Source organism: Neovison vison, chromosome 14, assembly GCF_020171115.1.
Source record: "Neovison vison isolate M4711 chromosome 14, ASM_NN_V1, whole genome shotgun sequence".
NCBI classification, from domain to species: domain Eukaryota; kingdom Metazoa; phylum Chordata; class Mammalia; order Carnivora; family Mustelidae; genus Neogale; species Neogale vison.
Genome location: NC_058104.1, coordinates 32498806 through 32512591, shown reverse-complemented (window position 1 = coordinate 32512591; position 13786 = coordinate 32498806). Strand labels below are relative to the sequence as shown.

General features: G+C 39.7%; 1 protein-coding gene across 1 annotated transcript in view; it reads right to left on the bottom strand.

Annotated features, from left to right (window-relative positions):
- The window catches only part of LOC122895475 (phospholipid-transporting ATPase ABCA3-like), a 169910-nt gene that overhangs the window by 44903 nt on the left and 111221 nt on the right, over positions 1-13786 (bottom strand). The window contains exon 22 of the mRNA XM_044232902.1: positions 93-257. Within this exon, the coding sequence (XP_044088837.1) occupies positions 93-257 (165 nt within the window). The remainder of the gene's footprint in view (positions 1-92; positions 258-13786) is intronic.

Genomic DNA, 13786 nt, shown 5'->3' with positions numbered 1-13786 from the left:
AGGATAGGTTTATCTTCCACAATAATGTTAAATGTGAACACCTGGAAAGGAATAGATTACTTTTAAGGACCCATGGAGCCTAAGATACTCACATGTTTTATTGCACTTCACAAGTATACTTGGAATTTGCCTGGAACACAGATTTTTCATCTCATAGTCATCAAAGAATTTGCTGATACACATTGCAAAGTTGTAACTAGGAAGCATTAGTAAGATACTATCTATGAGGGTTGTGGCATAGTGAGGAAAATCAAAACCTATGATTAAAAAAATGATAGATTAGCTTTTTAATTATAAGAAAATAAGGAACTTCCCATTACAACAAACTTCCCCAAGATGACTAAATCATTCATTTTGTAAGCCAGAGAATTACCAATCTAATACATTATCACTGAGAAAACATTAGTTATTAAGTCACTAAATTTGTTCACCTTGATAGCTTGTGGCTTGGATTTGTCAGTTACAGAGTTCAAGAAGAGACTTTTTCTAATGGTGTTTCCCTAGGATCTGCTTTCTACCCTCTTTATGTGCGGGTCTGCTATTAAAATCCCCCATCTCTTTGCTCTAAGTCTTTCTACTCTTCTGTGTTCCCCATCCAGGTGCACAACTACTTTATAGATCCCGCAAGATTGTAAAACTCCAACGCTAGGGAAAAATAGTATATAGAACCAGAGGAATTTTTCTCACCATTCATTTATCTTTCAGTCTAAAATTTTACATTTCTTTTTTTTTCTTTTTTCCATTTCAACTCGTTTCTTATCAACTCTTTGTTTTTAAGTAGCTTTTCAACTTTTGTTTTTTACATCTAGATTTTATAGACATATACTTCATTTTTGCCCTTTTTTTCACTCTATTCCATTTTATTTTTGTATATATATATATAAGTTTTGCTTTTTTTTCTTTTTTGGGATTTAGTGTCTTCTAACATAGAGACAAAAATTCACCCAGGAACAAGTGGATCACCTTGCTTTGTCTACCCTGTGAGATTATATTCTCTCTTCTCCCCCTCTTTTTTTTCTTTCTTTTTTGTTTCGTTTGCTTTTCTGTTTTGGTTTCCAACCACTTTGGATTTGTCTAGTGTGTATTTTGCTTGGGTCACTGTAGATATTTTTGATTCTGCTCATTTGCTAATCCATTCTTCTCTGGGCAAAATGACTGAAAGGATAAATTCAAAACAAAAGAAAGAACCAGAGGTAATGTTCTCTGCCACAGATCTTATGGATATAAGTAAAATGTCCAGATGGAATGCAGGATTAACAATTAAGTTAATAGCTGGGCTTGAAAAAAGCATAAAAGACAGTATAGAATCTCTTAGTGCAGAAATGATATCAGGCCAAAGTTAAAAATGCTGTAACTGAGAGCATAACAAAAAGCATGGAGGACATGGGGAGTTAGAGAGAAGGGGGTTGGGGTAAATTGGAAGGGGAGGTGAATCATGAGAGACTATGGACTCTGAAAAACAATCTGAAGGGTTTGAAGTGGCGGGGGGTGGGAGGTCGGGGTACCAGGTGGTGGGTATTATAGAGGGCACGGATTGCATGGAGCACTGGGTGTGGTGAAAAAATAATGATACTGTTATGCTGAAAATAAATAAATGAAAAAAAAAATGCTGTAACTGAGATGCAGTCTAAACTGGATGCTGTAACAGCTAGAGTGAATGAGGCAGAAGAGACAGTAAGTCATCTGGAAGACAGGCTGATGGAAAAGAAGGAAGTTGAGGAAAAGGAAAAGCAACTAATAGCCCATGAACAAAGGCTTTGAGAAATTAATGAAATATACCAATGACAGAATTATTGGGATGCCTGAGGTGGAAGAGAGAGAGAGAGGGCCAGAAGGTATATTTGAGGAAATCATAGTTGAGAGCTTCCCTAATCTGCGGAAGGAAACAGGCATTCATGTTCAAGAAGTAGAGAAGACCCCTCCCAAAGTCAATAAAAATAGATCAACACCCTGACATATAATAGTGAAGCTTGCAAATTTTAGAGAAAAAGAATCCTGAGAACATCTCAAGACATGAGTCTCCTTACTTACAGAGGGAAGAACATCAGACTTACATGAGACCTATCCACAGAAACCTGGCAGGGCAGAAAGGGCTGGCATGATATATATTCAGGGTACTAAATGAGAAGAAAATGCAGCCAAGAATACTTTATCCAGCAAGGGCGTAATTCAGAATGGAGGAAGAGATAAAGAGCTTCCAGGACAGACAGAAACTGAAAGAATATGTGACCACCAAGACAGCCTTGCAAAAAAATATTAAGGGGGATCCTGTAAGTAAAGAGAGAGCCCAAGAGTAACAGACCAGAAAGAAACAGAAACAATCTACAGAAACAAGGACTTTACAAGCAATAATGACACTAAATTCCTATCTTTCAATAGTTACTCTGAACATGAATGGACTAAATGCTCCAACCAAAAGACTCATGGTATCAGATTGGATAAAAAAGCAAGACCTACTGATATTCTCTCTGTAAGAGACACATTTTAGGCCTAAAGACATCTCCAGACTGAAATGAGGGGGTAGAGAACAATTTACCATACTAATGGAACTCAAAAGTAAGACTGGTTAAAAATCCTTATATCAAACAAAATAAAATTTAAACCAAAGACTGTAATAATAGATGAAGAGAGACACCATATCATAACTAAAGATTCTGTCCGACAAGAAGATCTAACAATTGTAAATATTTGTGCCCTCAACATGGGAGCAGCCAACTATATAAACCAATTAATAACCAAAGTAAAGAAACACATTGATAATAATACATTAATAGTAGGGGACTTCATCATCACACTCAGAGCAACTGACAGATCTTCTAAGTAGATCAACAAAGAAAAAGTGCTTTGAATGACACACATACCCAGGTGGATTTCACAGATACATACAAACATTCCATCCTAAAACAACAGAATATTCACTCTTTTTGGGTGCACATGGAACTTTCTCCAGAATATATCACATACTGGGCCATAAATCAGGTTTTAACTGATACCAAAAGAATGGGATTATTACCTGAATATTTTCAGACCACAATTCTTTGAAACTGGAGCTCAATCACAAGAGGAAATTTGTAAAGAACTCAAATACATAAAGGCTAAAGAGCATCATATTAAAGAATAAATGGGTCAACCAGGAAATTAAAGAAGAATTTTAAAAATTCATGGAAACTAATGAGAATGAAAATACATCTGTTCAAAACCTTTTGGATACAGCAAAGTTGGTCCTAAGAGGGAAATTCATTGCTATACAAGCCTTTCAAAACATTAAAAAAATCCCAAATACACAAGCTAACTTTACACCTAAAGGAGCTGGAGAAAGAACAACAAATAAGACCTAAACCAAACAGGAGAAGAGAAATAATAAAGTTTAGACTAGAAATCAATGAAATAGAAACCAGAAGAACAGAATAGATAAACAAAACTAGAAGGTGGTTCTTTCAAAGAACTAATAAGATAAATAAACCTGTAGCCAAATTTATCCAAAAGAAAAGAGAGAGAGGGAGACAAGATGGTGGGGGAGTAGGAAGAGGCGCCTTTTCAGCCGGTACCCCAAAGTGAGCTGATTACCTACCAAAGAACTCCGATCACTCATGAAATCAGCCTGAGATCAGAATTATACACGTCTGGATCTCTACAGGGGCAGAAGACACCAGTGGGCAGGTAAAGCAGAAAGGGAACAGCGGACTGATATCGGAAGATAAACAAAAGGGGGAGGGAGCCACCAGAGGCGACCGGTTGGAAAGTAATACCCCAATACGAGCGAGAGTGCCCTGCATCTGGGGACCAGCATGAACTTGGAGACTGGTTGAAAGCACTCCAAAAGAGCAAAGGATCGCAGGGGGAAATTGTGGGAATCGGGGCGGCTAGGGACAGGGGCTTAAGTCCCCGGTCCCAGACAGCCTCCCCGGCGCTGAGGCAGAGAGTGCGGTGGAGAAATCGCTCTTGGTCCCTAAGCCGCCAGCGCGCCCCAGAGCGCGTGGGTTCCGGCTCCTGTGAGGGGATGGGAGCCGCGCCGGCCTGCAGAACGCTCGCTAGCCCTACCACAAAGCTTCAGATACGCGCGCACGTCCCTCAAGCTCCCCTGAGTTACAAAGGCCGGGCCGGTGCTCTTTGACCCGCGCCATGGTTTCAAAGCCTAAGCCGCGTGCCCGAAACTCTTCCCCTGACAGAGGCGCGCAAAAGCCCAGCCTGGGGCTTACAGACCAGCGCCCCGTTCTCAGTGCCCCAGACGCGCGCCCGACCCATAGCCGCCTCTGAAAAGAGGTGCGCGCAAGCCGGGCACTCCCAGCCCGGGCCGGTGGCAAAATCTCAGTGTGCGATCGCTGCTGGGAACCTCTCTGGCGGTCGGGAGCTCCCAGACAGCCGCCACTGCCTTGGCTTTGGGTACGAGCAAAAGATCCTGCACCCCCAGGGTCTGCAACTTGGAACCTGCTCTGCCAGCGGCCAAGGGGGAATTTATTCAGCTTCTGCACCAGACTGAGGCTTCTCTCTGAGAGGGAGATCAGGGTGCAGTTTGATTTCTTCTACTACTACAAAGACCATCAAAGGCAGTCAAGGTGAGAGGAAAAAAAGTGAACAAGCATAAAAACTGCCAGAGAACAAACGCCTGAAAAAAACCAGTTTGCCCAGAGCCCACCCCCTTGAGGGGGATGGGAGGACTCAACTCAGGAAACATCATTGACTGACAACCCACGTGGCAGGCCCCTCCCCCAGAAAACAAACCAAGAAACTAAAAAAAAAAAAAAAAAAAAAAAAAAAGGACTACAAGAGAACAACCACTACTTCATAGGAAAACTTGTATTGTTCACTCATTTCCACTATTCCGGTTCATATTTTTCTTTCTTTTTTTTTTTTACACATAGGTAATTTTTTTAACCTATTTACCATCACAGCGAGCTGTACAGTACATCAAATTCCATAATAACTTTCTAACCTGAACGTTTTGATACATACACCTATGTTTTTCTTTTGCATTTTTATTTTTTGAATTCCTTTTTTAAAATTTTAGTTTAGTTTAGTCTAGTTTATTTCCTTTTTATTTTTATCCTCTAATATTCATATAGAGTTAAACTTTAAAGTAATCCCCTTTCCCCAATCAATACTACCCCTATAGGTAAACCAATTTTTAATCCACTTTATCTTAGGAAAGTTGAGTCCTTTAACAAAGATATCAAGATACATCCAGGAAGAATCAAAACAACCTCCCTCGCACACACTGAGAATTTATAAGAACTCTCCCATCTTCTTCCACCAGTGTTTGTGTTTTTTGTGTTTGTCCTGATAACATATAAATTTTACACTTCTGGTTCTTTTTGACGAGGTTCTTTCTTTATTTGCATATATATATATATATTTTTTTTCTCTTGCCATATACTTGTATCAGTCTTTTTATTTCTTCTTGTTTGTCTACTTCATAAATCTTACCTTGGGGCCCATCTGGCCTGAACCTTCTTTTTCATCTTCCCTTTCTTTCCTGTCTCTCTCTCTCTTTTTTCTTTTTCTTTTTTTTTCTTTTTCTTTATCTTTTCTTTTGTCTCTCGTTTGGGTGGGGAATCCTGATTGCTCAGAAGTGTTCCAGGGTGCACCTTGACTGCACCAGAGTTGATACATCCAGCTACATCTGTTCAGTCATCTCCCACCAAAATGACTAGGAGGAGGAATGCCCAACAGAAGAAAAATACAGAGGATGGACCTTCTGCAACAGAGCTAATGGCTATCAACATAGACAATATGTTGGAAAGAGAATTCAGGCTAACAATTATCCAGGCAATAGCTAGGTTGGAGAAAGCCATGGATGACCAAACAGAATTGATTAGGGCCGAACTGAAAGCGACCAGACAGGATGTTCACAATGTTAGGGCGGAGCTTAAAGCTACCAGGGAGGAGGTCCACAATGCTCTCAATGAGTTCCAATCCAATCTAAACTCTCTCAAAGCTAGGATAACTGAGACAGAAGATAGAATTAGTGATCTGGAAGACAAACAGATAGAGAGAAAGGATCAGGAGGAAGCCTGGAACAAACAGCTTAGAAACCACGAAAACAGAATCAGGGAAATAAATGATGCCATGAAGCATTCCAACGTCAGAATTATTGGAATCCCTGAAGGAGAGGAGAAAGAAAGAAGTCTAGAAGATATAGTGGAACAAGTCCTTCATGAAAATTTTCCAAATCTCGCAAATGAAATCAGCGTTCATGTACTAGAGGCTGAACGGTCTCCACCCAAGATTCTACATTTCAAAAAAAATCACGACACCTGATAGTCAAATTGAGGTATTATAATTGTAGGTATAATCTCTTGAAAGCCGCCAGGGCAAAGAGGCTCCTTACTTACAGAGGGAAGCCCATCAGAATAACGTCAGACCTGTCCACAGAGACCTGGCAAGCCAGAAGAGGCTGGCAAGATATATTCAGGGCACTAAATGAGAAGAACATGCAGCCAAGAATACTTTATCCAGCAAGACTGACATTCAAAATGGATGGAGAGATAAAGGGTTTCCAAGACGGGCAAGGCTTAAAAGACTATGCAACCACCAAGCCGACACTGCAGGAAATATTAAGGGGTGTTCTATAAAAGAGGAATAATCCCAAGAATAGCATTGAACAGAAATATAGAGACAGTCTACAGAAAGAAAGACTTCAAAGGTAACTCGATGTCAATAAAAACGTATCTATCAATAATCACTCTCAATGTGAATGGCCTAAATGCACCCATAAAACGGCAGAGGGTTGCGGACTGGATAAAATGACAGGACCCATCCATATGTTGTCTACAAGAGACCCATTTTGAACCTAAAGATATATGCAGACTGAAAGTGAAGGGATGGAGCAGCATCTTTCATGCCAATGGGCCTCAAAAGAAGGCTGGGGTAGCGATTCTCATATCAGATAAATTGGACTTCAAACTAAAGACTGTAGTCAGAGATACAGAAGGGCACTACATAATCCTTAAAGGGACTATCCACCAAGATGATCTAACAATTGTAAATATCTATGCTCCCAATATGGGAGCAGCCAATTACTTAAGAAAACTGTTAATCAAGATAAAGAGTCATATTGATATGAATACACTAATCGTAGGAGATCTCAACATGCCTCTTTCAGAATTAGACAGATCATCGAAGCAGAAAATCAATAAAGAAACAAGAGCATTGAATGACACATTGGACCAGATGGACCTCATAGATATATACAGAACATTCCACCCTAAAACAACAGAATACTCATTCTTCTCAAGTGCACATGGAACCTTCTCCAGAATAGACCACATACTGGGTCACAAATCAGGACTCAACCGATACCAAAAGACTGAGATTATTCCCTGCATATTCTCAGATCACAATGCTTTGAAACTGGAGCTCAATCACAAGGAAAAGTTCCGAAGGAACTCAAACACCTGGAAGCTAAAGACCACCTTGCTTAAGAATGCTTGGATCAACCAGGAGATCAAAGAAGAACTGGAACAATTCATGGAAACCAATGAGAATGAAGACACTTCGGTCCAAAACCTATGGGATACAGCAAAGGCGGTCCTAAGGGGAAAATACATAGCCATCCAAACCTCCCTCAAAAAAATTGAAAAATCTAGAACAGATCACCTGTCTCTACACCTTAAAGAACTGGAGAATCAACAACAAATCAAACCAACTCCACACATAAGAGGGAAATCATCAAGATTAGAGCTGAGATCAATGAGGTAGAAACCAGAGATACAGTAGAACGTATCAATGAAACTAGAAGCTGGTTTTTTGAAAGAATCAATAAGTTCAATAAGCCACTGGCCACACTAATCCAAAAGAAAAGAAAGAAAGCCCAAATTCATAAAATTATGAATGAAAAGGGAGAGATCACAACTAACACTAAGGAAGTAGAAACAATCATCAGAAGTTATTATCAACAGTTATATGCCAATAAGCTTAGCAACCTAGATGAAATGGATGCATTCCTGGAAAAATATAAACTACCAAAACTGAACCAGGAAGAAATCGACAACCTGAATAGACCGATATCTAATAACGAGATTGAATCAGTGATCAAAAACCTCCCCAAAAACAAGAGCCCAGGACCTGACGGATTCCCTGGGGAATTCTACCAAACCTTCAAAGAAGAAATAACACCGATTCTCCTAAAGCTGTTTCAAAAGATTGAAGCAGAAGGAAAACTTTCAGACTCTTTCTATGAAGCCAGCATTACCCTGATCCTCAAACCAGGCAAGGACCCTACCAAAAAGGAGAATTTTAGACCAATATCACTGATGAATATGGATGCTAAGATTCTCAACAAGATCCTAGCCAACAGGATCCAACAGCACATTAAAAAGATTATTCACCATGATCAGGTGGGATTCATCCCTGGGCTACAAGGATGGTTCAACATTCGCAAATCAATCAATGTGATACAACAAATTAATATGAGAAGAGAGAAGAACCACATGGTCCTCTCAATCCATGCAGAAAAAGCATTTGACAAAATCCAGCATCCGTTCCTGATTAAAACACTTCAAAATACAGGGATAGAGGGAACATTCCTGAAACTCATCAAATCTATCTATGAAAGACCCACAGCAAATATCATCCTCAATGGGAAAAAGCTTGCAGCCTTCCCATTAAGATCAGGAACAAGACAAGGATGCCCACTTTCACCACTCTTGTTCAACATAGTATTTGAAGTCCTTGCAACAGCAATCAGACAACAGAGAGAAATAAAAGGTATCCAAATTGGTAATGAAGAAGTCAAACTCTCTCTCTTCGCAGATGACATGATTCTTTATATGGAAAACCCAAAAGACTCCACCCCCAAACTACTAGAACTCATACAGCAATTCAGCAACGTGGCAGGATACAAAGTCAATGTGCAGAAATCAGTGGCTTTCTTATACACTAACAATGAAAATACAGAAAGGGAAATTAGAGAATCGATTCCATTTACTATAGCACCAAGAACCATAAGATACCTTGGAATAAACCTAACCAAAGAGGTAAAGGATCTGTACTCGAGGAACTACAGAACACTCATGAAAGAAATTGAAGAAGACACAAATAGATGGAAGACCATTCCATGCTCTTGGATCGGAAAAATAAACATTGTTAAAATGTCTATACTGCCTAGAGCAATCTATACTTTTAATGCCATTCCGATCAAAATTCCACCGGCATTCTTCAAAGAGCTGGAGCAAATAATCCTAAAATTTGTATGGAATCAGAAGAGACCCCGAATCGCTAAGGAAATGTTGAAAAACAAAAATAAAGCTGGCGGCATCACGTTACCTGATTTCAAGCTTTATTACAAAGCTGTGATCACCAAGACAGCATGGTACTGGCATAAAAACAGACACATAGACCAGTGGAACAGAGTAGAGAGCCCAGATAAGGACCCTCTACTCTATGGTCAATTAATCTTGGACAAAACAGGAAAAAATATACAGTGGAAAAAAGACAGTCTCTTCAATAAATGGTGCTGGGAAAACTGGACATCTATATATAGAAGAATGAAACTCGACTATTCTCTTACACCGTACACAAAGATAAACTCAAAATGGATAAAAGACCTCAACATGAGACAGGAATCCATCAGAATCCTAGAGGAGAATATAGGCAGTAATCTCTTCGATATCAGCCACAGCAACTTCTTTCAAGATACGTCTCCAACAGTGTGGAGATTCCTCAAGAAATTAAAAATAGAACTTCCCTATGACCCTGCAATTGCACTCCTGGGTATTTACCCCAAAGATACAGATGTCGTGAAAAGAAGGGCCATCTGTACCCCAATGTTTATAGCAGCAATGGCCAGAGTTGCCAAACTATGGAAAGAACCAAGATGCCCTTCAACGGATGAATGGATAAGGAAGATGTGGTCCATATACACTATGGAATATTATGCCTCCATCAGAAAGGATGAATACCCATCTTTTGTAGCAACATGGACGGGACTGGAAGAGATGATTCTGAGTGAAATAAGTCAAGCAGAGAGTCAATTATCATATGGTTTCACTTATTTGTGGAGCATAACAAATAGCATGGAGGACAAGGGGCGTTAGAGAGGAGAAGGGAATTTGGGTAAATTGGAAGGGGAGGTGAACCATGAGAGACTATGGACTCTGAAAAACAGTCTGAGGGGTTTGAAGTGGCGGGGGAGTGGGAGGTTGGGATACCAGGTGGTGGGTATTATAGAGGGCACGGCTTGCATGGAGCACTGGGTGTGGTGAAAAAATAATGAATAAGGTTTTTCTGAAAATAAATTGGAAAAAAAAAGATACGTCTCCAAAGGCAAAGGAAACAAAAGCGAAAATAATCTTTTGGGACTTCATCAAAATCAAAAGCTTCTGCACAGCAAAGGAAACAGTCAACAAAACAAAGAGGCAACCCACAGAATGGGAGAAGATATTTGCAAATGACAGTACAGACAAATGGTTGATATCCAGGATCTATAATGAACTCCTCAAACTCAACACACACGAAACAGGCAAACACATCAAAAAATGGGCAGAAGATATGAACAGACACTTCTCCAATCAAGACATACAAATGGCTATCAGACACATGAAAAAATGTTCATCATCATTAGCCCTCAGGGAGATTCAAATTAAAACCACATTGAGATATCACCTAACACCAGTTAGAATGGCCAAAATTAACAAAACAGGAAACAACATGTGTTGGAGAGGATGTGGAGAAAGGGGAACCCTCTTGCACTGTTGGTGGGAATGCAAGTTGGTGCAGCCTTTTTGGAGAACAGTGTGGAGATTCTCAAGAAATTAAAAATAGAGCTTCCCTATGACCCTGTAATTGCACTCCTGGGTATTTACCCCAAAGACACAGATGTCGTGAAAAGAAGGGCCATCTGTACCCCAATGTTTATAGCAGCAATGGCCACAGTCGCCAAACTACGGAAATAACCAAGATGCCCTTCAACGGATGAATGGATAAGGAAGATGTGGTCCATATACACTATGGAGTATTATGCCTCCATCAGAAAGGATGAATACCCAACTTTTGTAGCAACATGGACGGGACTGGAAGAGATTATGCTGAGTGAAATAAGTCAAGCAGAGAGTCAATTATCATATGGTTTCACTTATTTGTGGAGCATAACAAATATCATGGAGGACAAGGGGTGTTAGAGATGAGAAGGGAATTTGGGTAAATTGGAAGGGGAGGTGAACCATGAGAGACTATGGACTCTGAAAAACAGTCTGAGGGGTTTGAAGTGGCGGGGGCGTGGGAGGTTGAGGTACCAGGTGGTGGGTATTATAGAGGGCACGGCTTGCACGGAGCACTGGGTGTGGTGAAAAAATAATGAATGCTGTTTTTCTGAAAATAAATAAATTGGGAAAAAATAGAAATGGATTTTCTATTCAAAAAAATAGAAAACTTCCACACTCTTTTTATGAGACCAGCATTACCTTTATCCCAAACCAGACAAAGATCCCATCCAAAAGGAGAATCACAGACCAATAACCCTGATATACATGGATGCCAAAATTCTCACCAAGATAAGAGCCAATAGGATCTGACACTACATTATAAGGATTATTTTTTAAGTTAAGAAAAATAATAAAATATTATTCACTATGACCCAGTGGCATTTATTCCTAGGATGCAAAGGTGGTGCAACATTTGCAAATCAATCGACATGCTGGAGCACATTAATAAAAGAAAAGTCATAAACCATATGATCTTCTCAATTGATGCTGAAAAAGCATTTGACAAAATACACCATCCTTTCTTGATTAAAACTCTCCAAAGTCTATGGGCGCCTGGGTGGCTCAGTGGGTTAGGCCGCTGCCTTCGGCTCAGGTCATGGTCCCAGGGTCCTGGGATCGAGTCCCGCATCGGGCTCTCCGCTCAGCGGGGAGCCTGCTTCCCTTCCTCTCTCTCTGCCTGCCTCTCTGCCTACTTGTGATCTCTGTCTGTCAAATATACAAATAAAATCTTTAAAAAAAAAAAAAACAAACTCTCCAAAGTCTAGAGATAGAGGGAACATACCTCAATATCATAAAAATTGTCTATGAAAAGCCCACAGTAAATATCATTCTCAATGGGAAAAAACTGAGAGCTTTTCTCTTAAGGTCAGGAACATGACAGGGATGCCCACTCTCACCACTGCTGTTCAGCATAGTATTAGAAATCCTAGCTTCAGCAACCAGACTACAAAAAGAAATAAAAGGCATTCAAATTGGCAATGAGGAAGTAAAACTCATTCTTCACAGATGACATGATACTCCATGTGGAAAACCCAAAAGACACCACTAAAAATTTGGTAGAACTCAAACAGCAACTCAGCAAGGTGGCAGGATACAAAATCGATGCACAGAAATCAGCTGCATTTCTATACACAATGTAACGGTAGAAAGGGAAATTAAGGAATCAACTCCATTTATAATAGCACCAAAGTCCATAAGATACCTAGGAATAAACCTAACCAAAGAGGTAAAGGATCTATACTCTAAAAACTACAGAACATTTTTGAAAGAAATTGAGGAAGACACAAAAAGATGGAAAAACATTCCATGCTCATGAATTGTAAGAATAAACATTGTGAAAAAGTCTATGCTTCCTAGAGCAACCTACACTTTCAATGCCATCCCTATCAAAATACCATTGACATTTTTCACAGAGCTGGAACAAACAATCCTAAAATTTGTAGGGAAACAGAAAAAGACCCTGAACTGCCAAGGGAATGTTGAAAAGAAAACCAAAACTGGGGAAATCACAATCCCTGACTTCAAGCTTATTACCAAGTTGTGATCATCAAGATAGCCTCGTATTGGCACAAAAACAGACATATAATCAATGGAACAGAACAGAGAGCCCAGAAATGGACCCTCAACTCTATGATCAACTAATCTTTGACAAAGCAGGAAAGACTATCCAATGGAAAAAAGACAGTCTCTTCAATAAATTGTGCTGGGGGAAATTAGACAGCTATATAAAGAAGAATGAAGCTGGACTATTTTCTTACACCATAAACAGAGATAAACTCTAAATGAACGAAAGACCTAAATGTGAGACAGGAATCTATCAAAATCCTAGAGGAAGACACAGGCAGCAACGTCTTCTAACTTGGCTGCAGCAACTTCTTTCAAGACTCGCCTCCAAAGACAAATGAAACAAAAGAAAAACTGAACTATTTGGACCTAATCAAGATAAAAACTTACGTACAACAAGGAAACATGAATGGGAAAAGATATTCGCAAATGACATTGCATATAAAGGCTTGTCTCCAAAATCTATAAAGAACTTCTCAAACTCAACACTCAAAAAACAAATAATCCAGTCAAGGAATAGGCAGAGGATATGAACAGACATTTCTCCAAAGACATACAAATGGCCAACAGACACATGAAAAAAATACTCCACATCACTTGTCATCAGGGAAATACAAATCAAATCCACAATGAGATAACACCTTACATCAGTTAGAATGGCTAAAATTAACAACATGGAGAATAACAAATGTTGGTGAGGATGTGACAAAAGAGGGAATGCAATCCAGTACAGCCACGCTAGAGAAAAGTATGGAGGTTCCTCCAGAAGTAAAAAATAAGAGTTTATGACCCACCAATTGTACTCCTGGGTATTTACCCCATAGATACCATAGATACACTTCCATAAATGTATCATAGATACAGTGAAATGAAGGGGCACCTGCATCCTAATGTTCATAGCAGCAATGTCCACAATAGACAAAGTGTGGAAGGAGCCAAGATGTCCTTCAATGGATGAATGGATAAAGAAGATGTGGCTTATATATACAATGGAATATTACTCAGCCAACAGAAAGGAAGAA